Source organism: Rousettus aegyptiacus, unplaced genomic scaffold (genome assembly GCF_014176215.1).
Source record: "Rousettus aegyptiacus isolate mRouAeg1 unplaced genomic scaffold, mRouAeg1.p scaffold_m13_p_4, whole genome shotgun sequence".
NCBI lineage: Eukaryota > Metazoa > Chordata > Mammalia > Chiroptera > Pteropodidae > Rousettus > Rousettus aegyptiacus.
The window spans coordinates 154,231,604-154,257,981 of NW_023416307.1; the positions used below are offsets into that span (position 1 = coordinate 154,231,604).

General features: G+C 46.6%; 2 protein-coding genes and 1 pseudogene across 6 annotated transcripts in view; 1 reads left to right on the forward strand and 2 right to left on the reverse strand.

Annotated features, from left to right (window-relative positions):
- The window catches only part of LOC107509118 (SREBF chaperone), a 52,555-nt gene extending 41,980 nt beyond the window's left edge, over positions 1-10,575 (reverse strand). The window contains exons 1-2 of one of the 2 annotated variants that reach the window (XM_036218514.1): positions 10,432-10,572; positions 8,250-8,450 (exon numbers count right to left, since the gene is read on the reverse strand). The gene's annotated coding sequence lies outside the window, so the exon portion shown is untranslated. Of the gene's footprint in view, positions 1-8,249; positions 8,451-10,431 lie in introns of both variants that reach the window. The other variant, XM_036218515.1, reaches the window with a different exon arrangement.
- Positions 10,576-12,334: 1,759 nt separating this feature from the next.
- Positions 12,335-12,453, forward strand: LOC118602522 (annotated as a pseudogene).
- Positions 12,454-13,373: 920 nt separating this feature from the next.
- ELP6 (elongator acetyltransferase complex subunit 6) lies at positions 13,374-24,871 on the reverse strand. 4 transcript variants are annotated; one of them, XR_001597513.2, is made up of 8 exons: positions 24,702-24,871; positions 23,059-23,137; positions 21,997-22,067; positions 20,126-20,244; positions 18,469-18,670; positions 16,622-16,768; positions 15,268-15,491; positions 13,374-13,856 (listed from the first exon to the last, which is right to left on the reverse strand). XR_001597513.2 is itself a non-coding variant. In XM_036219445.1 (8 exons), exons 1-7 carry the CDS (start codon positions 24,753-24,755, stop codon positions 15,363-15,365), a joined length of 792 nt encoding a protein of 263 aa, XP_036075338.1. In that variant the 5' UTR covers positions 24,756-24,871; the 3' UTR covers positions 13,374-13,856; positions 15,329-15,362. The 4 variants fall into 4 exon arrangements, 3 of the variants coding, with proteins under 3 accessions (XP_036075338.1, XP_016005289.2, XP_016005290.2); XM_036219445.1 differs by having other exon boundaries at positions 15,329-15,491; positions 24,711-24,871; XM_016149803.2 differs by having other exon boundaries at positions 15,329-15,491.
- Positions 24,872-26,378: the final 1,507 nt, after the last annotated feature.

Genomic DNA, 26,378 nt, shown 5'->3' on the forward strand with positions numbered 1-26,378 from the left:
ATCCACATGCAAAAGAATGAAACGGGATCCTCATCTTGTACCACTAACAAAAATTAACTCAAAATAGGTCAGACTTAAATGCAAGCTCTAAAACCGGTAAAGTCCTAAGAGAAAGGAGAAAACACAGGGGAAATGCTACCTGATATTGGTCTTGGCAATGATTTCTAGATATGACACCAAAAGCACAAGCAAAAAAAAGCAAAAATAAACAAACATCACTACACAGAATTAAAAAGCTTCTGCACAGTAAAGGAAACAATTAACAAAATGAAAAGGTGATCTACAGAATGGCAGAAAATATTTGCAAACCATATGCAGCGAACCCTTGAACAATACGAGTTTGAACTGTGCGGGTCCACTTACACACGGACTGATAAGCAGGCCTGAAAAGTTCAAACCATGTCGTTCAAGAATCAACTATTTTCGAGCCATGGCTGCGGAGGGCCGACTAGCAGTTATATGCAGATTTCTGACTGCGTAGGGGGTTGGCGCCACTAACCCCCACATTGTTCAAGGGTCAACTGTCTTTGATAAGGGGTTGGTATCCAAAACATAAAAAGTTATACCACTCAATAACAAAAACAAAACAAATAACTCAATAAAAAAATGGGCAAAAAACTTGAACATTTTTCCAAAGAAGACGGTACAAATGGCCAACAGGTACATGAAAAGGTGCTCAATATCACTAATTTTCAGAGAAATACAAATCAAAACCACAATGAGCTATCGCCTCACACCTGCAAGAATGGTTTTTATAAAAGACAACAGATAACACGTGTTGGCAAATATGTGGGAGAAAGGGAACCCTGTACGCTGTTGGTGGGAATGGAAAATGGGTCGGCCATTATGGAAAACAGTGTAAAGATTCCTTGAAGAAGTATATACTGAACTACCATGTAATCCAGCACTCCCACTTACGGGTATATATACAAAGGAAACAAAACCATTATCTTGAAGAGATGTCTGCACACCAGGTTCACTGCAGCATTATTCACAATAGCCAAAATATGGAAACAACCTACCCATCAAAAGATAACGGATAAAAAGGTGTGACACACACACGCGCTGGAATATTATGCAGCCATGAGAAAGAAGGGAATCCTGCCATTTGCAACAACATGGAAGAACCCAGAACATGATGGTAACTGAAATTAGCCAGAAAGATAATTATTGTATAATCTCACTAATATATGGAATATTAAAAAAAAAAAAAGTGTCAAGCTCATAGGAACAGAGAATAGAATGGTGGTTACAAAGGGGAGAAGCCTTTAGTTCTAAGATGCGTGAGCTCTGGGAACCTAACACATGGCATGGTAACCATAGTTAACACTGTTGTACTTGAAATCTGCTAACAGAGCAAACGGTGAGCATTCAAGCTACAAAAAAAGAGAGAGAGAGAGAGAAAGGTAATTATGTGAGGTAATGAATGTGTTAATTAACCTGACTATGGTAATCATTTTACAGAGTACACACATATCAAATCGTCATGTCGTACACTTTAAATACATACAATTTTATTTGTCAATTATACTTCGATAAAGCTGAACAATTAATTTTAATAAAATAAGAATAGACAGATGCTTGGTGCGTGCGCACGTGCACACATGCACACGCACACACACACACAATTTACATTATAGCCGCATAATGACATTCTGGTCAATGACAGACCACACATACAACGGTGACCTCATACCATATTGGAGCTGAATTTCCTGTAAGAAATGGAAGGATATGTGGTTCAGGAGAAATTTTCTCTTCTCTGACAGGAGCAATAACTATGTGGCGTGGCAAGAGATAATCCCTTTCCCTCACAGGCCCTCGGTTTTGAGAGCACAGCTTACATCCACTGAGGCAGCCACTGAGCTGGTTCAGCACAGAGGAGCCTGTCCGCCCCGCGCCGCACACTGCCTGGGTGCGACAGCCCTCCCAGACCTACCCTGAGGCCGTCAGAGCACGCTGCTTGCTGTCCATGCCTCGTTAAGGACCGAACGCCGTGCCAAGGACACAGGTCCACGGGAGCTACCTTAACGAGCGTTAAGTGCCACTGCCGCTTTAGTGAACGCTCTCTGAGGTAGTGTGGAGCCAGCCCGCACCTGTGCTTTGTGAGTATTTTCAGACTGTAATGATGCAAAGCATAGACAGGTTTTACTTCTTCCATCAAGTCAACGTCAGAGGGAGCCCTCTATGCCAGATAGGGCCAATGGGAGCAAAAACAAATTTCCAAAGTCAAATACTGAGTCCTCGGTTCTTCACCTCTTCCTGTTAAACACCCTCTTTGTACGAACACCACAAAGTTCCTTAAACTGACCACGACTGCGACAGGCAAGAGCCAAAACCACATTGTCATGACAACATCCTGTGTTCTTTTCTCGCTCCATCTTGGCTTCCTATTCCTACTGATTCTCAGGCCACTTTTCACCCCCTCCTGCCGGTCACCATTACGGTGGCCTAGGCCTCAGCCAGCCAGTTTTTCTGCGACATTTCTAATCAATCCAGCCCACATCCCTGTTGACAGAGTGGCACTGACAGCTCCAGCGTTTTATTTCTGACCCTGTGGGAAGGAAGCAGGGGGAAGGCTTGTGGGACAGTGTTTATAAAGTCTACAGTAGTGCACAGTACGTCCTAGGCCTTGACCTTCACTTCCCACTCACTGACTCACCTGGAGCAACTTCTAGCGCCGCAAACTCCATTCACAGTAAGCGCCCTATACAGGTGTGCCATTTTTTATCCTTTATGCCATATTTTTACTGTACCTTTTCTGTTTAGATATGTTTAGATACATAAGTATTTGCCGCTGTCACAATTAAGTACAGCATTCCATACAGTAGCCTGCTGGACTGGCTTGTGGCCCAAGAGCGACAGGCTATGCCATAGAGCCTAGCTGTGCAGTAGGCTGGACCATTTAGGTTTGTGTAAGTGCACTATGATGTTTGCACAATGACGAAATTGCCTGCCAATGCATTTCTCAGAACATATCCCCACTGTTAAGTGACGTAAAACCATGTACGTAAGTATGCATGCATGTATATATGTATGTATATAAGACACTGACTTGGGTACATGTTTACATTCTTCTCAATCCCAGAGTTAAAACCAAGCCCAATGGGAACACAATAGAAGAATGCTCACTCCAGTCAGAGGCCAAACAAGGCTGTACACTTCATTGCCACCGTTGGGGAGGTCCTACCTACCACGATTAGGCAAATGAAAGAAAACACAGGAATACAACTGGAAAAGGTAAAATTATCATTATTTGCAGATGATATTATATACCTGGAAAAATCCAAGAGAACTGAAAACCTTATACAGTTGATAAAAGAATCAAACGTGTTGGTGAAAATTAATGCCTTCACATACGTCATCAACAACTAGGTAGAAGGCATGATGCTCCAATACTAAAAACAGACAAAAAAGACCTGAGAATAAACTTAACAAGAAATGCCAAGAAATCTCTCAAATTCTGAGGGACATAAAAGACTCCAACAAAGAGAAAGGCATGCAGCCTTCTTAGTGGGGCAGACTCGTAGGCAAAACGTCACTCTTCCTACTGTACGCTAAAAAAAATAGCCCCAATGAAGGCAAAGAGGACCAAGACTTTTTTTTTTTAACACTGAAAAACAAAAATAGTCAGGAAAGTTATGAAAATTCAAGATAATGAGAATTTACTTCACCAAATATGTAAACGTACTATAAAGCTACAATAATTAAAACAGTATCATACTACCACATAAATACACAGATTAAAATATAGAATAGAAAGTACAGAAATAGACCCAAATGGACATGATATGTGATAAAGTATATCACATATAGTAGATGATAAAGGATATTTAAACAAGTTGGAGAAAGATGAATTGTTCTATAGATGGGTGCCATTTGGGAAAATATTTAGTTGGGCTCACATCTCACACTAAAATAAATCAAATAGATAAAAGATTTAAAGGTAAAAAAATTATAAAAAGTTCTCTTTAAGAAACCACAGAATAATTTTTCAACTCTTCTACTAGGGACGATCTTTTAGGCATAACAGGGAACCCAGAAGCTTCAAAAGGCCAATAAAAACGACCCAATTAAAAACCAACATTTTTTCATAATACAACCATCCTAAGTAAAAAAGGTAAATAACAATCTGAAATATATAAATGCGATTTAATATAAGTGCTACATTTTCATATATAAGCAATTTCTACAAAATCAATTTAAAAAACCAAAGCCCAACAGAAACATAGACAAAGGATACAAACGGCGTTTTCACAGAAAAGAACATGGAAATAGTCCTTAAACCTTCTAGCAACAGGAGACACACAAATTAAAACAACCCCTGCTATAAAATGAGTGTTCATTCTATTACTTTTAACTTTCCTGTAGGTTGAATTAAGAAGCTTTTTGGGAGAGAAAACAAAGAGAAACTATTTTTTCACCTATCAAATTGACAAAGATCAAACTGCGTGGTACCACCGTGTTGGCGAGGGTGTGGATAAACAGGCACTGCCACACACGGCTGAGGAGCAAGTGTGGACAAACCCTCGATGGAAGGGTATCTGGGTAAGAGAGATCAGAAGACAGAAGTCTACATTCACCAGCCTGGCTCTCCTGGCTCGGTTAGTGTCCAGACAGATGCCCTTGGCCATGCTGGGCTGATGCATACAGAGGGTTACTCAGTGTTGTCTAAACTAGCAAAATTTAAGACACCTAGCGTGTCCATCCGTAGACCTCTGGCTAAGGAAATTAAAGTACATCCTGACAACAGAATATTGTAAAAGACAGTGAAATAATGTGCCACTTTCATGTAAAAGAAAAGAGCTGTGTGTCTGTCTGTATTATGCACAGAATACCCCCGAAAAGACACTCGATCACTGGGAACACTGGCTGCCTCTAGGGAGAGGACCTGGTGGCCAGGGGCAAGACAGAAAGGACACTTCTGTGTACACTCTGTTGTACCTTTTGAATTGTGTGCCATGTGCACTGAAAAGCTGAACAAAGCCGCCCTGTGGAAGCACAGCCCTCCTCGTCGAGCTCTGTAACTGTGTCCGTCCCCGCTGCGCTGTTTATCCTGACTCTCTCGGCCTCCCCGGACTGACTGGTCCCTCTCGGGAGAAGGTCACAATTGAATCACCTCTGTGTTCCCTAGAGCACCCAGCACCTCGTCTGGTGCCAAGTGGAAAGTCACTGCAGGTCCGATCACTGTGTTAAACGAGTCCACTGGTACAAACGATTGATCTTTGGAAGAAAATAGGTTTTTCTGAATGTTGTTTTACAAAGTGGACAAATGACAAGAACAGTAATGTTTAGAATAGGGATGAAATGTGTTATGTATTTTACAGTAAGATCAGGGACAAGATATCTAGCCATTAAAAACGATGGTATAAGCCAGAAGTAAGGTTAATGCAGAAAGCACAAGCCAGAGGACTGTGAACTCCCTAGTGGCCAAGGCAGAGAGGGAAACGCCGCCACAGTTCACAGTATACTTGGAACAAAATCAAAAGAGTTACTCAGAACAGACACAGCCATTCCGGGCACTGGACCTGAAGGAAATTTCTAATTAGCGTTGCAGATTTTATCAGGGACTTTCCAATATAGATTTCAATGCCAGCTGACGGAGCTATGCAAAGTGAGTTTAGTGAAACGTGATTGGGAGAGGGCCAGATATGCTGCTTCCCGACGATCCAGCTTTATCCAAAGATAAAGCCCCACCTGGCACAGGTGCGCTGACGCACCTTCCAGCACGGTCCCATGGTGTCCCTTCTTACAGCTGAGCTTGGGATGGCTCGGAAGGTGAAGACTTCAAGACTACTCGCGCAAGGTAGGTCTTACAGTTTCTAACAGTCACTGTCCCTGGGGTGACAAAGGGAATTAATATCAAACCAAACCAGGACTCAGGCCCGACAGAAAGAACTTTGTCACCCAGGAGATGAGCATAAACACGACCTGGCAGAAGGACGAAGGGCTGAGTGGGTCAGCTCAGGGCAGGTCACCAGAGTGGGGAGCAAGTGGAGACTGCTGAAGGAGACCGACAGGAGACGGGGCCTTCTGTAAGGTGCGACCCATGCAGCCAAATACAGGAAGCTGGGCTGGACGAGGCTGCTCAAAGGAGGAAGTTATCGGAAAACATAAAAACAAATGAAATTTTGTTTAAAAAAGTGTTGCAGAACAGTTTTTTACACGAAAAGACGTTCACACAGTAACATAGAAAATGGATGAAAACAATATGATCCCATCGGAGAGCGAGTGAGAGAAAATCAAGAAAGAAGCCTGAGAGGCCGCCTGATAGTGCCTATGCTGGGACTAGTTGTAACGTTGTGTGTGTGTGTGTGTGTGTGTGTGTGTACACGCCTGTGCACTTACCTATTACTTTTTCTATGTGAATTACTTGTATTTAAAAAACTCTGATATCTCAAGAAATTTTGAAATATGGGATTGTAGGAAAAAAGTAGAATTGGCATTGTAATTGAAAATGCAATCTTAATTATGACATCATCTAAAAATAAGGAGAAAATTGGCTAAAAGCGAGAGCCAGTTATGTATCTGGCAAAATGATACTGTAACACTGGCTAATGCTGACAGGATTCAGCTTGAAATCTGTAAGCACGGGCATCACGCTGTGGTCTCAGGTGCATTTAATGGAGCCACAGCTCTCAAAGCATGGTTCTCCAGGCCAGCAGCACCTGGTAATTTGTTTGAAATACAAATTCCTGGGCCCACCTCTGACACAGAATCCACAACTCTGCTGGGGAGGCTAAAATAAGCCCTCCAGGCTAAGGGTTGAGAACCACTGGTATAAGGATATCTCACCTAGATAAAAGTAGCTTGTCTACTTAGGAAAACGTATTTCTTGCTCAAAACCCATTCTGTTATTTTAACCTAAACCCTGAACAAATACTAATCTATTCAATTATGAAATGAGAAGCTGGAAGATGATAAAGATATTTTTTTAATTCGGTAGAATTCTGAAATGGCTCATTTTGAGATAATGTACCAACCACTGCAATGGAATGAACTGAAGACAAATCTAGTTTGTAAAAAGTGATAAGGAATCAGCGTATTCGGAATTTCAATATTTAGATGATTTTAAAATACTCTAAAGTTGGGGAACAGCACAAATATCATTATTACAACTGTCATATTTGCATGAACTGATTATTTTAGTCTCTCTAGCTTCTAACTGAAATTAACATGTTTCAGATAGAAGAGGTCCAACAAAATTTTACCGTCCAAAGGGCTATACCTACCAGTCACTACAGCTTCAAACTTAAGATTGGTGCTAGGTGTGAGACATAAAGACTACTGGCAGGCAGAGCGGAGGGTAAAAGAAGAGACTACTGAGATACCAGAGCCTCTTTCACACTCCTGACTGTGATTTTAAAATAATTTATAACTAGTTATTAATATGAAACACCATTCTCTCTGATCATGTGGAATCACACTGAACTTCACTAGGCTTCTACTTGAACAAATGGTTGGTCTAACATTTTACATATTTCATGCATTCAGGAAATGCTAAATATCAAATAAACTAATGGTTTCCAAAGGTTTGTAATTATGAACCCCAACAATAAAAATCTGAGTATACATCCCTAATATATGTATATTTATATAAAAATTATATATGTATTACTGTGACACTATATAGTGTACATTACGAAATACACCAAAATTAAGCAAGGCTAATATAAACACGAAGATTGGCCTTTTCTCCCCCAAGACCCATGTGCAATCTTGATGCTTGAAAACACACACACACACACACACACACACACACTCTTTGGACTCCACTGGAAAGCTTGCGTGTGGCCCAGCGACACTGTAAACATTCTCAGACAGTGCCCCTGACCACTCCACTGGAAGTTACCAAATGCAGTGGCCAAACTGCTGTCGCCTTCCTGCTCAGTTCCACCATCTCGGACCCAAGTCTGGGAGGCCGGTTTCCTCCCTTCGCCCTCATGCTTTCTTCAACCTCTCACCCGCCAGTTGGCAACGGGGAAGACCATGAGCCAGCAGGGGCAAGAACAGTGTAAGGGCATGGACGCTGCTGTCAGACAAACCTAGGCTCCGACTCTAACTTACCAGGTGACCCTGGGCCAGTCAGACAACATCTCTAAAACTCATCAGTAAAGGGGGTGATGACTATTGTCATCTACCCTGGTTATTATGACTGAGATAAATTATTATTAGAGCATCTAGCCCCATATCTAGACAGCACAAGTGCTCAATATTTGACCGAGAATTATTATTTCAAAAGAAGTCACCTGGACTTTGTTTCCTCGGCCAGCTCGGGAAGAAAGCAAGACAGAGTGGAAGCAGCTCAGGTGGTGGAGTCCGGCAGATCTTGTTTCAAGGCCTGATCCACCACTTACAAGCTGGGTGACTCTGGGAACCCCATTTCTCTCTGAAGGGCAGTCTTCTCAACTGCTCAATGGGAGTGATGACACAAACCGCACATGAAGTACCTGAAAGAGCCAGTAAAACTGACACTGGTGACCAGCAAATGGCCACCAGTGGTGAGAGTAAGCAAACAGCACATAAACCTAAGTGTCGTTCAGGGTCTTTGGGCCACTTCACATGCCTGGCTAGATACTGAGAGGAGGCCTCCCTAAAGTCTAGCACCAAATTTCCCATTCGCCCCGAGAATACTCACCAGCGATGCGTGTGGCTGCAGCGTTTACCCCGAGATAACTCACAGGTTACAGTCCTAACCTTACCCCCAAAGTTTGCCAGGAAATAGCTCGCTTTTACTATGATTTATCCATCACTCTAGTATATCGATAATCTTTAGAAACAAATGACACCGATTCTATTTATAGCACTGTTTCAATAGTGGTACTTCTATTTACAAAATACAGTAATTCTCGATCTCTGATAATGTCAAATCCTAGAAAACATAGCATTCCTATGTGTGATGTTAACATCGTTCTGGAACAGTTAGCTGAAGATTCATTTGATGAATCCGATGTATGTACACATTTCTGTTAACATTCGAATTAGAGACAAGTTCTGTTTAGAAATAACTCTAAAAACAGTTTTTTACTTCCACACTGAAACGAGTCAGATTTGCTTCAACCTCAAAGTGTATGTAAAATTAACGCTGGCAGCAACCTGCGCCTTTTTGTTTTTCTAAACAGGAAATTGGTTGAGAATAGCATGTTCACTGAATTCACAGGTGTGGTCTGTTTCCCAATTGGAGAGTTCACTTGCTCATGTATGACCTCAGGCAATTCACAACCTTTACGCCTCTACCCACCCACCTCCCACCAACCAACAAGGTGATGGGAGTTGGGAGTGGCAGCGATGATAAAGTACATGGAGACCTCTGGAAAGGTGCTGTTTTTGCCACAACAGCAAGAGGAATTTCAATCTAAGAGCTAAAGAATATGGAGATATAATTATACATATTGAGTTTTTTTACATAGTGCGCCCAGTGGGAATGCTGCAAATGTGTAAAATACTTAAACCTTAACCTGTATCAACATACACTTTAAAAGATACAGGCCGTCCATTAGGCATTACTCAGAAACACCTAAAACGTATTCAGGGCTAAGATGACACCCCTGACTCTGATTTCCTTATAAAAGCTTCACTCTTTAGCACACCAATAAGGACGCTGCGTAACCAAAATCCAGGAAACATTTGGTCAAATGAAAAACACAAACGCCAAGTTAACATCATCTATATCCTCCGGAAAGAATTTAGTCACGCAGCCCTGTCACCATAGAAGGTGAGGCAGTAAGTGGGAGGCAGTAAGTGGCCTTAACTGGGGGCAACTCCTGCCAGAGCCCCCACAGGGACTCACGCCCTCCTCAGCCAACAGCATTTCCACCTGTGCGACTTTCTGTGATTCTAACAGTCTGAATCCGGGGCTCCCTGCAACTAATGTTATCCTGACATTACAATCCTGTTTGATACAGAGATAATAAACCCACCCAGAAGTAAACAGAGGGAACGTTAGTGAACAAAGTTTGGGTTGGGCAAAACGGGAAACTAGAAACCAAGCAAAACGCAGCAAAGAAGCTAGGTGGTGCCTCTCAATCAGATCTTCCAAAAGAGGCAGGAGTGGACAGCGTGCGCTCTCCCCCGCACTCTGGGAAACCCAGACAACCCCAAAGCAGGTCCTAGAACCGACGGCTTCCCAGGGGCAGCGGGGCCAGGGGCGCAACAGCGCGACCCTCTCTCCCGGAGCAGTCGGGCAGTGGTCACCAGGGGCCAGCGGGTGGAGTCGGGGCGCGCGGCTCGCGGGGTGGGGGTGGGGACGCGGCGGCCCGGACCCTTCCCCGGCTGCGGTGTCCCTGCCCGGGCGGCTCGGCTGCTGGACAGCGCCCACGCCCGGGCGCCCGCGCCCCTAGTGGCCCCCGTTCCGGAACTCCCGGCGCCGCGCGGCTGGAGGCCCGAGCCGGGGCCCGCGGGCAGGCGCCGTGGGGACGCGCGCGGCGGTACCTGTGGCGGCAGCTTCTCCCGGGCGGCTGCAGCGGCAGCGGCGGCGAGAGCGGGGCGCGGCGTGCGCGCTCCCGGCCCGCGGTCCGGTGCGTGGTGCCCGCCCTCTCCCTCCCGGCCGCCCGGCGGCCGCGCAGCTCTCCGCCCCTTCACCTCTCACCTCCTACCTTTCCCCTCCCGCCCCGTCGCCCCCCGCACGTGTTCCCAGCGCCTCGCGCATGCGTAGTCGCACCCCGCTCTCGCTCGCCCTCTGGCGGACGCCTGCCACCCAGCCCGGAGGAGGGGAAAGGTGGCGGGCCCCACGGAGCGGGACTTGTTTGGAGCCGAGGACTGCACCAGGGCTTTTGACAACCCGTTCTAGAGAGTTATCAACAGGCACAAGATGCCCATATCCCCTACTTTATGACAAAAAATTAAAAGCAGCCTAGATACATAACAAATGCAGATGGAACGAGTAAATTATGTCCATAAAATGAGTTTCCCTACAGCCTTTTAAAAAAATGTTTTATGAAGACTAGTGTTGAAAGATGTTCTTGATAGTTCAAAATAAACAGTAGAGTACGCTCTCGTGTTTGTTAAAAACAGGTCCAGAAGCGTCCAGGGCTGATACTGTTCTGACAGGTGGAGGAGTACAGGTGTTGGGATTTTTGCATTTGCTGATGGACATTTAACCACTTTCTACATGAAAGGTCTATTTGTTGTAATAGTAATAGCTAAGTCCACGGAGCACGTTACCCGGTATCAGATGTTTGTTTTTTAGGATTGGTTGTGAGCAATCTGGGAACAAGAGTCTGGAAACTTCATGCTTAAGCAAGGAGCAGGGCGCGTGGATGGCGGCATCTGGCTATTCTCTTTAAATAATTACCAGAATAGCCACCTGGTAGTTCAGTTTCAACATTCGAGAATGTGTAAGCAGTCTTTTGTTGGTTTTGTCCTCCAGTTGTTAACTGATTAACTTCCAAACTCTTCTTTCCACCCTCTAGCCTGCTGTAATTTAGGACATCACAGAAATTTCTCATTAGCAAAATTCAACCTTACTTCAGATTGCTTCCCATGAGAATGATAAACTCAAAAACTTTTTTTAAATAGAGCTTAGTGGTCATCAAGAAGTGATAATCCCCAATACTTAAGCTTCCATACTGGGTCAACCCTCATGAAAATCTTGAAAAATAGAGGCTAGGTCTATTTCACAATGAAGAAACCTTCCTCTAGAAGGGGAGAGAGTCACCTAAGGTCACTCTAATAACCGACTGGATGACCACGGTCTGGGATGCAGGACTCTGGGTTCCAGCCCACTGACCAGATGCCTCAGCCTGTCATGGATGCAGGGAAGGGTGTTTCATAATGATACAGGTCTGTCTTTGCAATGGTTCACACTAACAATCACGGGCACCGTGAATTAAGCATTAGCGAAAGAGCTACTTCAGAGCCAGACTCCTCGGACCTGGATCCCAGTTCTGACACGCAGCAGCAGCTGCTCTGTGGCCAGGAAAGTTAACCTCAAGGAACCTTGACTTACGTGCCAGGTTCCAAGATGCAACCAAATACAACGACCTCTGTGGTTTTTGAAAAAAATAAATCTATGTGAACACATGTAAAATGCCTTGATTCCAATAAATGGTAGCCATTCTAACAACCATAACACAGTGACTAAAAATATTTCAATCTCCAAGTTGTATTAATATTCATTCAATGCCTTTATTACCTGTTAAGTTCCTACCACGTGTCGGAGACGAGGGATATAGTTCATTCCCTGAACTACAGGAGTTGTCTCAGTGCACACCGTTGAACAAAACCTTACAGGCAATATAAGAGTTATTACAGATCATATTAGCAGCCATTATTTATGAGGCACTAATGACTTGGCTCCTTGGCAGAGATGGGCTTTACATATTATTACCTCATAGTGTACAGCCATGCTACCCTGAACGTCCCCGATCTTGTCTGATCTTGGAAGCTAAGCAGGGCCGGGCCTGGTTAGTAATTGGATGGGAGACCACCTAGGAAGACCAGGTGCTGTAGGCATAAAAAATAAAAAATAAGGGATTGTAACCTGACAAGGTCCTTGCAACCTGTGAGGTCAACCTACGGTTGCCTCACCTGAAATAATTTAAAAAATAGTACTAAGCCTGACGCAAAAAGTAACGATAAATAAAGACTAATAACTAAGACAAAGTTTTTAATTACTTACAAAAGATTGCCTAACCTTGACCTATGCAAGTCCTAACTCGGAATAAAAAAAGCAGTAAAAATTTCAAAGCATATAAAAGGGAGCAAGTTCCTCGATACTGCTTGAGGCATATCCTGTTCTAATGTGTAAAGCTTACTAAGCTAACAGATAAAAAAAAATTATAGGTCATCTTTACTCACAAATATAGATGGCATATCATAATAAACAAATCTCAATAATAATTCATTTTAAAATCTTAACAAGCCTAACATGAACAGCGGGTTACAGAAAATACAACACATAACAGTAAGACAAGGCTGTAAGAGGAATTCAAGTCTCATACAACAGAGAGAGAAGTGTTACCATGCTCGTCACATACACAGGAAAAATAGTGCTATTACACCAATGAAGCCAGTGAAGTCCACAAACCCAGCGATTACTGGTTAAGACCTTAAAATGAGGGCAGGACGCTGAGGGAGAACATTTCTTTCTCTTTTCCCTCTTCAAGCTTATTTTTTAAAACCGATTTGATCATTACCATTTTAAAATTTGTTACTATATGAAATGCTTCCCATTCCCTTAAAAAGAGAAATTAAATACCTTCGCATCATTCTTACTTAACAAATTTTAAAATGCTAATTAAAGTTATACAAGGGAAAAATAAGCATGCTTGGTATCATTATTGGCAGATGTTAATGATATCTAAAAAAGGGGAAAATGTCTAAAAAAATTCAAAAATCTCCATCAGAAAATTATTAGAATAGTTTATAAAAACTGTAGGATTTTAAAACTTTTATTTAAAAAAATTGCATTCCTATGTCAGAAACACCACAGAAAAATCAACAAAATCAGGTAAGCCCTTTCCCAGTAACAAAAAGCATTTAATAAGGGGTATTAATCTCTCCATTAGATTTTCAGTATACAATGACAGTTTTTAAAAAAACATAAAAGTCTCTGAAGAACATTTTATAGAGCCTGATAAAGTGCTGGTGAAATTCATTTCACAGAACGAGGGCCAGCCCACACTTGAACTCAGCCCACGTCAGGGAGTAGACTCTAAAATCCCATCATTCCTCACTTGCCATGGGCCTCCCTCCTTCCGCCTTTATTTACAGCACTTATAACTGTACATGTTACTCCTCGACTCTGTTGACTGTCAGTCTCCACTGGAATGTCATCTCCATGAGGGCAGGTACCTTTTTGCCACTGTCATATCCACAGTGCCTAGAGCGGCCTGCCATACAAAAGTGCTCAGGATCTGAGGAATAAAGAAATGAACATTCTAAGGAAACAAGTACTTGCCCCCATCCTCAAACAGGCATAAGTATATAAAATTTATAACAGCATAATTTATAATTACAAAAACCAGAACCTACATGCCCAGAGACTAACCAAATTAGAATATAATGATACCATAAATGATGAATAGCAATTAATCATTAAAAATTTAGTCAAAACATTTATAGATTAAGAAACATAATAGCAACATTTATAGTATGGATAAAATGTTTTGTGGTGCTTGCCCATTCAGAACTAAACTGTAGCTCATAGGAAGCTTGTATAAGTACTGAAGTATTAATAAAAGAATCATTAGATTCTTGAATAACTACTTTCTCTTAAGTTACTGACACTCATAATTTTCAAATATTCAATCAGACTGCAATATTTTAGGGGAAAAAAAAGTATCTACTGTTTCAGTGGAAGGGAAGGGTGATCAACGGGTCCTTTTCACAAAGACCAAAAATGTAAAAAAGTTGAACAATTGAAAAGTCCTTAGTCATTGCAGAGCAGCGTTTTTCATCTTAAACATCAAATCCACTGTGATGTAATTTACATACAATAAGATATACCCATTTAAGAGAATGCCCCTGGTCCACTCTGAGGTGACCCACTGAGGGGCAGTGCGGCAAGCTGGCATCTGCAGGATGCTGGGCCCAGAGCCCACCTCCTATGGTCCTCACAGGTGAGAGGGGTGCCAGCTCCCCACAAAGGCCCCATCCTGCCTGGCGGCAAGAACGCGCTTTACCCCTCTCAGTAAGGCCATGTACACGGAGCCTCACATGACAGTGGCTGGGGTGCCAGGCCCTTGATGGCTAGGCCTCATCAGCATGTGGACCAGGCATCATGGAACCGGGGGCAGCCAAAGCCACAGGCGGGCGGGGAGCCCGCTCGGGATTCCAGGAGGGTCCGTCGGCAATGTGGACTTCGGTGTCAGGCCTGCGTCAGGCCTCCGTTACCTACAGCCTTACGTGTCCCTCCAACCTTCCCTGAGCCTGTTTCTTCACTGTGTCTGAGGGGAAAATACCTTTGTAAGACAAAGGCGTAAATTAAATGAGACAATCCATGGGAAGCCATGACGTGGGAACTCCCTTCCTGCCAGCCATAACTGTCCTAGCTGTCTCCTTGGACACCTGCCATTGAGGACTGTCTCCTGGCTGGCACATTCACACCCTCTGGCTCTGAAAGGCACGACCAAAACAAGCAGTTGTGCTAAAGCACATTTACATGGACAGCTCCAAAAGAACCTTTCGCCCAAGCTCAACGTGCAGCGTCTCTCTTGGCAGCGGCGGGCTGCAGATTCCTTGTTTTCCGAGCAACGCCCAGGGGACACAGGCACACTGTCATAGCACTACTCGACCACCCTTGGGTCATAGTAGCTGCCAGCCCACCTGAAATACCACTAAGAAGGTGTAAAGATCCACTCCTGCTCGGTTGCTTTATCTTCCACACCTGAAAACAGCCTGTCAGCCGCCTCTCGACCAGGTCACAGAACAGCAGGAGACATTCCTTTGGCGAAGAAGGACACGGTTTTGTCCTGTATCTTGTACTGGTAAGTGAGGCTCCGATCCCGCTGGGCCGGGTGCCACAGTGGTCTCCTCCACAGGATCCTCAGCTACAGGGACAGGGAGAGAGGGACAGAGGAATGCTCCCTGCACACGCCTGCTCCGCTGGGCACCCCCTGCTCCCCCGTGACGTTCAACTGAGGCCTGAGACCACTGTCACAGTAGTGGGACTGACTTCCAAAACAGAGCTATTAGCAACTCACTGAAAACAAAGATTTCCCCTCTATTACAATAGTGATATTTGCTCACTATAGAAAATGTGAAACAGAAAGAAAAGGAAAAAAGAGTCAGCAGAGGAAAACCGTTTACGTTATTCCTCTTGGTCTTTCTCCTATGCGTGGTTTGAGTACTTGTTGGCTGGACAAATTTTGAAAATCAACACATTAGAACATGTACATCCAATTCAGAGGCTCGGGAAGGCTGGACATTTATTTGATGACGTCTCAGCTGCCTAGAAGGCTGGCGGGGGGGGGGCGGTGACTGGCTTCAGAGCCCGGCCACGAGCCGCCCAACAGAACCTTCTCCTCACGTGCGCCCCACGCGTCGCCGACACGGCGTTTCTGTGTTGCTCCACTGTCCACACTGGCCTCTGAAAGGCTCTGGGCCAGAACTCCCAGCCGCCCGTAACGGGTCAAGAGTGGTCACCATAAGTTCACCTGGAGGCTGCGGTGGACGCTTTGGGGTAACTCCAGTAAGGTTTCAGAAGGCAGAGAATCAAGATAAGCCCCTTGGGAGGGGTAGACCTGACCTCCCTCCCTCCCACGGCGGGACCCTCAGCTTCCGCCTGCGCCCTCCAAACGCCACACAGAAGCAGCCGTGGGGCAGCAGCCCCCGTGCCATGGGCAAGGCCTCCCCAAGTCCCTATTTTAGAAGGAGCAGTGTGGACCTGAATACGAAGCCTGCCGTAGTCCTGCAGAGGGGTTCTGCAGCTCAACAGCGGGGCCCTGCCTCGTACCCCAGACAACGGCCTCCTCTTCAGGAGCTCCACTTTGGTCACGAATGGGACCCGCACGAGAAACCCACACCGGCACGTGGTGCCAAGCGCCCGCTGGAGCGGACTCTGCCTGGCTCTCACACGGCTTCCGAGGCCGCCAACGCCCCCAGCCCGACGCCGCCCCTCGTGCCGTCTACACTCAGAGGCAGGCAGCCTGTTGCCCGGCGGGTCCCGGCCTCTACGCACCTGCCCATGCACGTCCCTGCAGAAGCCAGTGGCCAGGCCCTCGGCCCGCAGGATCAGGTGGCTCTGGTGACTAAGGCCATTCAACAGGATGTCGTTCTCCTCGTCCTGAGTGTCTCCGCTGTCGTGCACAAGGGCCACTATGTTTCCCTGAAACAGAGACACGAGATGAAATCCTGCTCCCAACTGGAAGGGACAGCAGAAGCAGGTGGTGGTGGCTTCTCGGTGCCTCCCCCAGATTGGCCTCCCTGCAGCTGCTGCCACCAGCCCCTTTATGGGAAGGACCCTTGCCTGCACCCAGGCCCCTAGTTCCAAACACATGCAAGCCAGTTTCACCAGTACCTCCAACCTGTGCTCCAGCTCAAGTCACCTAAAACCAAGCTCAGCCTGTGGTCCTTTTTAATGTTAAAAAGTGCCACCACTCTGCCAGGCACCAATCACCCAGAGCGCTTACCGTGTGCCAGATCCGCAGTGGGGACAAGTGACGTGGGCCCTGGAGAGAGATACTGACAACACAGGGTACAAAGCCAGGAGAGAGGGCAGCGTGGGGTGCTGAGGGCACATGAAGAACTCGCATCCTGTGTAGCCCCGAGGAGAGGGTCAGGGGCTGGGCACACCCGGGCTGGCGAGCGGGAGCTGGCCACGCAGAAACGGAGGGAAGATCCACCCCGTCGAAGGGGATGCGGTGAAAAGGAAGTCTTTTCATGGGATGCTGTCCCGTCGTTTAAATGAATGAAGCACCTCTGCGTGCTCTGTGATTGGCCAGTGGACACCAACACTTCCCTCCCGCCTGTTATTCAATGAAAAAAAGCGCCCCGAACAGAGCGGACGGAAGCTACAGGCGCCGGCAGAACAGCGCAGGGGGACGAGCGCGCGAACGCTACCTGCGCGGACTCTCCGGGACGCACACGGGGGAGCGGGACGACTGCCTTCTGCCACAGTACCCTTTGTACTGTTTATTTCCTTTTTTTTCTTTTTAAAACCATTCCCAAATTTTACCTTTTCAACTGAAAGAAGCGATTTTACAAAAAGAGGGCGGCACTGGGCCTCAGAGCCAGCTGAGCTGCAGGAGCTGTCACTGCCGCCTCCCGCCCCGCTGACCGGTGTCCCCCCAGCCCCTTCCATTTCTGCCGCCTGCACGCTCCACAGCACCCTGATTTCTGACCCGTGGCTGCAGCCCGGACAGCTCGGAAGGTCCCTGGACAGAGCTTCCGGATGGGGACACACACATGGCAGGGGCTCGGCATGCGGCTGACACGCCTCTGTCCCTGCTGTGCCCTCAGCCCGACCACGCTGTGCCAACGTGTGCAGCTCCTACCGAAGAGTGGCCACTGTGGGCCGGATGCTGTGCCGGCACGTCCCCTCACTCGCCTCTTGCTGGCAGGCTCCTGTGAGGTAGGCACCACGGCCATTTCTAGTTCCTAGGCTGGTCTACTGCTGTGGTTACACTCTCTATTATGGAAAAATCTTTTTGCCTCATGGTTTGACAATAGAAGACACATCCTACACTTGTATTGCATCTCACAATTTTTAAAGCAATTTATACCCATTATCCCAACTGATCTAAACACACTCAGAGCGATAACAACTTGCCCCAGTACCACACATGACCAGCCTATTACAGACAGTGCTGGTCACGGTCACCCCTTGAATTTTCCAGGCTTTATTTTTAAGCAATAGAAAGTAGAGGCGAGCAGAGTGGGTAGACCAAACGGTTTCTGGGCCTGCCACAGTAAAACCCAAACCCCAAGCAATTAAACCAAAAAGATCACCGAAAGCAAGTGAGGTCTGGACCTGTCTGGGCCCTGAGAGGCCTCAGGCAGAAGCACAGAGGGCAGGCCCATCGATACCTGTAGTTTCCAGCACACGGTGGCTCTGCAGTAGTGGACGAAGTCCAGCACGGCCACCGCCCCCATGCCCAGGCTCAGCAGCACACTCAGGTCGTCCACCAGCAGTACCGGGCACCTCCAGGCAGCCTCCCCATTGTCCTCGGGCCTCAGGGCCTCCCGCACAAACTCATACAGTGGCTGCAGGTTCCCAGCACTGGCCTCCCTGGGACACAGAATCAAAGTCATCAGAGAGTTCTCTCTCTCTCTCAAATGTTTATCTGGAACTGAGCGGCTGGGGGAGGCAAAGAACTGGATCCCAGTCCTTGGCACCAAGGGCTCCATGGCTAGTTGGCCAGAAAAGGCGTGCCCACGCACACGGGCACGGTGTACTTCAATTTAAATATTCCTTGAGGCCTACCAGGCACAAAGCACTGTGCGGCAAACGGGCCACGAAGCCAGCCAGCCTCCCAGGCCTATGAGAGACACCACACGGCCTCTCTGTCCAAGAGCTGAAGGTACCAGGGAGATAAATTTGGATCAGACAGGCAGGAAGCACCTTCCCAGTTGTCAGAATTGGGCATAAAAAGCTAAGGAGCACTTCAGGCATCCTGGTGGTAAGGGACACTGGTCTGAGAGCTGCTGGTGGATGTGACAGAGTCAACCTGTTTCTCAACAAGCTGCCCCAGCTACCTCCGTCTTCCCAGAGCCCCTCCTTGGCAGCCACTTCCCAGTAACAGACAGCAGCTCGGAAAGCACCGGAGCACAGGGCCTAGGCGCCAGCCCCTCTGCCCCGTGCTCCACGCCGACTGACCGTGGGCAAGGGCGATGACCCCACAAACCCGGATCAGGTGTGACCAGGCCCATAGTTCTGACACAGACACCGGGTTCAGAGATGTGAAGGGCTGTGTGCAAGGTCACATGCACAGGGTCAGGGCACATGACCTGACTTCTGACCCAGCCGCCGCATTAAGGCCGAGTCTGAGGGGGCGCAGCAGGGAGAGTTCCTGTATGGACTCCACTGGGATGGAGGAAGAACAGTGGCCAGGAGGTGAGTCTGCATGGCCAGGAGGGGGTCTGCAAGGCCTGGTGCAGGGTCTGCACGGAGCTATTTATAGCTGATGTTCACAGAGGACGAGAAGCAAGAAATCCAATCCCAAAAACAAAGCAGCAGTCAACACCTTTTGTGAAAAGGCCAACAGGAAATAGTTTAGGCTTGTGAGTGTGTTCTCTGTCTCAACTGCTCAACTCTGCTGTTGTTGTGCAAAACAGCCAGGGACAACACGTGAACAAATGAATGTGACTACTCTGATAAAGTTTTATTTACAGAACAGGCAGCTAGCCCTTGACCTGTTGTTTGCTGATCCCCTGTATTAAGACAAAAACAGAAGAAAGGTGTGTGCTAGGACTCTGAGCCAGGGTTGGAAAAACCAGCAAAGCACATTGTTCCGCCGTACGCTCAGCAAATAACGCTTCCTATAGCTTTTGGGTCAGCCATATGCCCTCTGGTCCTCGGTAAGAGCCAAGGGCTTCCTGAGAATACTGCCACACCAGGGACATGTCTGGCTCCGGAAGCCAGCTCTGCTCTCCCACACATCGACGGGAAGGAATCACATGATAACCCTGGTCTGGGCCCACCTACCAGGTGTGTGCTTCTGCACTGGGCTGCAGGCTGACTGACCTGAGGAACTGCAGGGGGTGTGGCTCCCCCTTGGCCCGAAAGAAGACGTCCACCGAGGACCTGAGACCCTCGAAAAACACGAGCTGCCCACGTTCCCGCGCTGTGGTCAGGCTGACACCCTAAATATGACAAAGAGAGTTAGCTACCGTGCCCTGCTGGAGAACGCACCAGAATGGCTAGAGAGAATGCGTTCCAAACCCTGTGTATGTGCACCTGTCCACCCTACATACCGGGCTCATGTCTTGGGTCCCCAGGCTGTTCCCAATCCATAACCCCCATCCTGTTTTCAGATGTGCATTTACGTTTAATTGTCACTTTTTAAAAAAAGTTACATTCTTTTGCTTATGTTTATCTTCATGATTACCCAATACAGGCTTTTAACATGCAATAGTAACATAGTTTCCTTTTCAAATACACATATTTATAAAACAGTAAATAAATAACAACAATAAGACATTGGGCGAGTGGCAGTCTCTGTTGCAACAACTGAACTCTGTAGAGGAAAAGCAGCCTTAGACAATTCATAAACAAGGGTGACTGTATTTCCAAAAAACTTTATATACACAACACAGGGGACACAGACTCTCAGACCCCTCTTCTAAGCAGAACTTCTTAAATATGGTTCCTAATGAACTAGCCAATTAAGAATCTCTTGAGACACCTGACGAACATGCAGACCACTGAGCCCCACTGCACACTTCCAGAAGCGTTGGGGGCAGGGCCCAAGAATCCACACTTGAAGAAACACCCAGGGATAGTGATCCAATCTAAATGTGCAACTACTGCTCTGTCTGTGCAGAAACAGATGACGTGCCCCTAGAGCAGGTCTGCAGTGCTCATTCAACCACCACTGTTCTCCGCCATGCAGCGCCATTAACGACAGCTGCCCCTGGCAGAGAAAGACCCCTGATCATCACCTCTGCTGTTGCGCATTACCATCCTACTGATGTAGGTGAGAGAATGCACCAGAGTACAGAAGCTCACGCTCTAAGTCTTCTCGTGCCCAGTACTGTGCATGCCACTCCTGCCACGCTGAAGATTCCAAGGTAAGAAAAAAAAAAAAAAAAAGGAGCCAATCTGGACATGAGAGTACACAGCTTTCTCACCCAGAAACACAGACGCTAAGGCCAGAGAGAGACAGGCTTCACAGAGCTGGAATGCAACATGTGCTCGACATGACTACTCTCTGTGAACTCATGCTGACCTCTGACACAGGAACTTCCTCGTCTGCAACAGACGGGAAAGGGTCTACCCTTCTCTCACCCTCTCGTTTGTTTCTCCGCATCAGAAAACAGGCAGTGAATTGGCCCAATAGTAAGACTGGCTTGTCAAAGATCACTGAGGCTGGCCTCGCAAAATTTCAGTAAGTCCACCTGATCACTGGTCACAGGTAATGGCCCAGGTAACGCCAAGAGGTTCACCAGCCTCTTGGCCATCAAATTTTTGCCTGCCTTCATCTGATGAGATAAGCGGCAGGTGACAAAAGCGCCTTTCCCCACGGTTGGGTCCTAAGCCCTAGACTTAGGGAGAGGCCATGGGAGCCACTCATCTTGGTGGCAGACTAAGCTGCGGTCTCCACCCCAGCAGGACCAAGACTAAAGCCCACGCTGAGGAAAAAACGTGAACTGGTCCAGAATCAGTAGGGATGGGTTTGATTAATTAACAGACCTGGTTCTACAAACTTTAAGTTAATAAAACATGCAGAGATGCTGCCTTAGCCCTTCAGATAGAGATTCGGGATCCCATGAGTTCCTTAGTCCCTCCCTTGCTAAGTTCTCTACAACCCAAACGGGGAAGCCCAGCCTTAGAGCACACTCGCACGTGCATGACACTCACTCAGGAACCCCACCACAAAGGTCTGAAATATTTACCAGCTTCTGTCCCACGATATTGTAGTGACTGAAAGACTGGATGAGTGCCACAAAACAGACTTTACAATTAGCTGGAAAACAAAATAAATTGGTTTTAATAACATCTCTATTTACAATCAATCTCATATACTCGTATACAATCTCTATACCTCTGGAAACAAGCATTGTGGCAAGTCTCAAGACCCAGAGGCCATGCAACCTGACTTACTCAATTTGATTCTAAGCTGTAAATTTTTTCATACTTAATAATTATACCTTATTTCATTGATTCTAAGATCTACTTCTGTTACATGTATCACTAGGTACCTTATTTATCTCTATTGTAAGTAAAGCGTGGTCTTTAAAAAATTATTGTTTGTCGTTGGTGTATAGGAGTACAATTAATTTTTTAAACTGGTCTAACAGGATATAAATGGAACACAAAGAAGTTCTAGCTACCTTACTGAACATAATTAATTCTAATAATTTACCTGTAGACTTTCCTGCTCTAAGCTGACAATAACATCATCTGGAAAAGAAAACTTTCAACGCTTTATATGATTATGACTAAGAATGCCAACGTCTACCCTCTATCCTGGCTTGGCTCAGTAGAGGCTCAAGGAGAATCAGCTGATAAATGAGACTTTTTTTCATTTGGCTGTTTTCTTCTTCTAATCTATTTCCATATGTAAATTGTAGTAGCCATGCAGGTTTCTTTCCTGTGTTCTTTAGGAAGCATCTACCGCCAAGGCAAAGTGTTAATGGGTTGAGTGCCCAGAGACACTTAAGATACACAAGGACGGAGAAGCAAGTAGACGGGAGGCCACGTAAGAACCACAGTGAGGCAGGACCTGTGCGGTGGGTAGAGAAGGGGAAGGCAGGATGTGGATACAGTGAGCACATGCCACTCTCTGGCAGGGCTGCGTAGGGAACAAGATGGTACAGTAATCTGTTACTTAAACAGCCATCTGGCTACCCAGACGCCAAAGCCCTGGCTAGTAAATACTACTCTCACCACTTCCTGAAACAGGATTTTTTTTTAACCTTAGACGTCTTTCTCTATAGTAACAATGAGTCCCTTACCTTTGAGGTAGAAGGAGAGAAAGTGGTGCACAAGGAAACTGCCATCTGTCTTGGCATCACAGAGTAGAGTTAGTTTCCCCTAGAAGTTAAGAGGAACACAAAAAGGTGAATTAGACTCCCTGTAAAAAAGTCAACTGACTGTATAAATCTAGTTAAATATGTCCACCCCTATCTTTCTTCACTTGGATTTGTGTGTATTTATATTACACATGTAGTACGTACATATACATACACGATACGTATATATACAAAGATTACTTTTTAAAAAGTTTAAGGTTAAAAACAAAAAAAAAGTGATCAGTATTAAATCACTCACTATGGCAAGCATATCTCAGCTTCCACTTTCCCAAAGCAAAACAGAGAATAAAATTCCTTCTCTTCCTCACTCCTCACCAAGTAACTCAGGAACCAGTCTTGGGGAGAATTAGATACTGCACAAAGGGAAGAAGATACTGGAAAGAGGGAATGAATGGTTGTTGACAGAGATCTCCAATAACAAAGTTCTCCTCCCAGTGGCCTTGGACACTGCTTCAGGCGGAGATGTGATCATGGAGAGCCCTGGGAATACCTCCAAAAATTGTCTCTGCAGTGCTTGGCTGCCCAGCTCCAGCCACCTCTAGTCAGTGACAGGGAAGATCAGGATGAGATGGTATCAGACACAATACCTTTGTGCTGTTGTGACTTTTTTACACTTAAGAACATGAATGATCACACTATCAGATCTTGAGTGTTACCCCCAGTGCTGTCATTTCCTGGTGCCAACTGTGATCTCTCCACTCCCTCACACTGGCCCTGGGCTGAAGACTATGGTGGTGCCAGTATTAAATAGCAAGGTAGCAAGTGCCATCTGCAGGCTTGAACGGACAAGAGCTGCTGGGCAACTATAATCCACAAGGATCTATTCAAAGCTACAATTTGCCTGCTACTATAGGGTCATAAAAATGCTTTATACACGTGGTGTCGTGGCTGCCTGGAGGAGCTTACCATTTCATTAGGAAGACAAAGGTTATGAAATAAACCAGATACGTTCCTGGGATAGTTAACCCTTGGGCTAAAATGTGAAAGATCTCGAGGTGTCCTAGAGCGCAGGAAGGAGGATAACGAAAACAGAGCAGCGAGGCTGTGCTGATGAAGGCAGACTTGGTACAACGTTGGCTGACAGCAGCTTGGAAGAGCATCATTAGAGACCATGAGAAAGAGGGGCGACCTGCCAAGTACTCCCGAGCCAAAGGGAGACTACTCAAGGTGGTTAAGAAGCTGGTCTCATGGGAAGGGTGGGGGAATCAAACTCTTTACCCAACCTCCTCTGAGCGCTGCGACTCCCACCCCAGTGAGCACGCACAGAGCTCCCCAGTACACGTCCGAGAACGTAAGCGCATCCAACATCGGACACGCTTCCTTGGATCTTTCAAGGGCACACACGGCCTTTCAGAAAACTCGGGGAGGTCCAGAAGCCCACCTTCTGCCGGTGCTGGTGTCCAGCCCAAGCCCTGGGTCGGCCCTGCCTAAACTACAACTCCCAGACACCCTCATGCCTACGGACGCCGCGTCCTTCCCCTACGGAAGATATGCGCCGCTCTCGGGACGCTTTCTTCCGCTACTCTCTCGGCCCCCGCCCCCTTCCCGACCACGGGACCGAATACCTGGTCCACCTTGTCAGGGGTGGCGTTGAGAAGATTATTGAGTTCTGGGAACATTCTGAGCCTTAGGGACGAGCGGCCTGGACAGGGAGCTAAAATTGCCGCGCAGGCGACGGAGGATGGAGATCAACACACAGCAGCCACTACTACCACGCGGAGGGCGCGCGCACGCGCACGCGCAACGCGAGTTCTGCGCGCCTGCTGCAGCCAATCAGGCGGGAGCCTCAACCTGGGCCGCTTCCGGCGCGCGCTGTACGCATTTGCCGCGGCGCTGGTGGGGAGCGCTCGGCCCGGCGCCTGCTTGCGACTGCAGGATCCGCTGCTGCGCGGTTCTGCGATGTCTGGGTCCTCTCAGTGGCCCGCAAGGGCCCACGTGACCAGGTCTCTCTCGCTCTCTCTCTCTCTCTCTCTCTCTCTCTCTCTCTCTCTCTCTCTCTCGCTCGCTCGCTCTCTCTTCCCCTCTCTTTCCCCCTCTCCCTCTTCTTCTCCCTCTTCTCTTTCTCTCTCCACCCCTCCCTCCTGAGCAGAAAACACAAAATAAACACGAAGCTACATATTGAAAGAAAACAAATGGAAAAAATCAAAAGCAGGATAAGGGAGTAAGAATGGGATAGGGGTAGGTTTCAAAATTAAAGAGGTCGTTAGGGTTGGCCTACTAAAAAATTGTGATTGAAACACACCTCGTATGTTGCCCCTTTGCGTTTGTTGCCCCTTTCTGGAATGATCTTTTTCCCCGATGAAAAAATCCCCTGCGCCCTTCAGATAGTTGCTCAGTTGTCACTTTATCAGTGAAGCCTTCCCTGAGCTGAGCACGCTGTTTAAATCACAAACTTCCCCTTCCTCAACACTTCTTGACCTTTCCCCCTGTTTTTATTTTTTCCATAGCATTTATATCTAGCATACCATATGTAGTTTTGTTCTAGCCTAATCAGCCTCAGATCACCAGGGACAAACCTGCAGCGACAAAGTCAAGTTTATTGACTCGACAGTGAAGGAGATTGCGACAGTGAAGGAGATTGCGCAGCAGTGGAGCCCTGGGGCCCATCACCAAGCAAAAAAAAAAAAAAAAAAAAAAGTTTTAGGATTTGGGGAAGGGTGGAGTTCAGGAGAAATTTAAATAAAGCAGTGTTTTAGTAGGCTCAAACCAGAATATAGCTATGTGTAAAGGTGTCAATACTTGGCCTGGGCTGCAAAGTGGACCAAGATTTTCTGTAGAAACTACAAGACTAAGGTGTGGAATGTAGTCACTTGCGTGAAACTGCCATGGAAATCGAGGCTGCCTCTCTGTGTCAAAGTGACTGGGATCCTCCAAAACAGAAGGGGATGTTTCACACTGACATGTAAGAAAGAGAAAAGAAGCCTGCCTCATCCAGGAGAGGCCTGGCACTCAACTAGATTAGGTCTTGGTGTTATCCTGTTGAGCATAAACAGTTTCCCAAAACATTAACATCAAACTGATTGTGATGGCCCAAGACAGAACTAGACCACTCCGTGTTGATGATGAATAGCAGGACAGGTTTTTACAGTCTGAGCTAATTTTTCCTTTCTTGGTTTCCTTATTTATTTGAATCTTTGTACTAGAAGGCAGGAGAGCTGAGTTTTTGTCTGTTTTATTCACTTTTATTTTCTCAGTTTCTAAAACAGTGCCAGGCACATAGCAGGCACTCATTTTGAAGAAAT

Excerpts from the sequence above, each read along its gene's own strand:
- ELP6 (XM_016149803.2), bottom strand. The coding sequence starts at position 24,755 with ATGTTCCCAGAACTCAATAATCTTCTCAACGCCACCCCTGACAAGGTG. Across the intron at positions 20,245-21,996 it reads ATATCGTGGGACAGAAGCTG|GGTGTCAGCCTGACCACAGC; the intron begins GTAAATATTTCA and ends TGTCATATTTAG. Across the intron at positions 15,492-16,621 it reads GCAGGGACGTGCATGGGCAG|CTGAGGATCCTGTGGAGGAG; the intron begins GTGCGTAGAGGC and ends CTGTCCCTGTAG.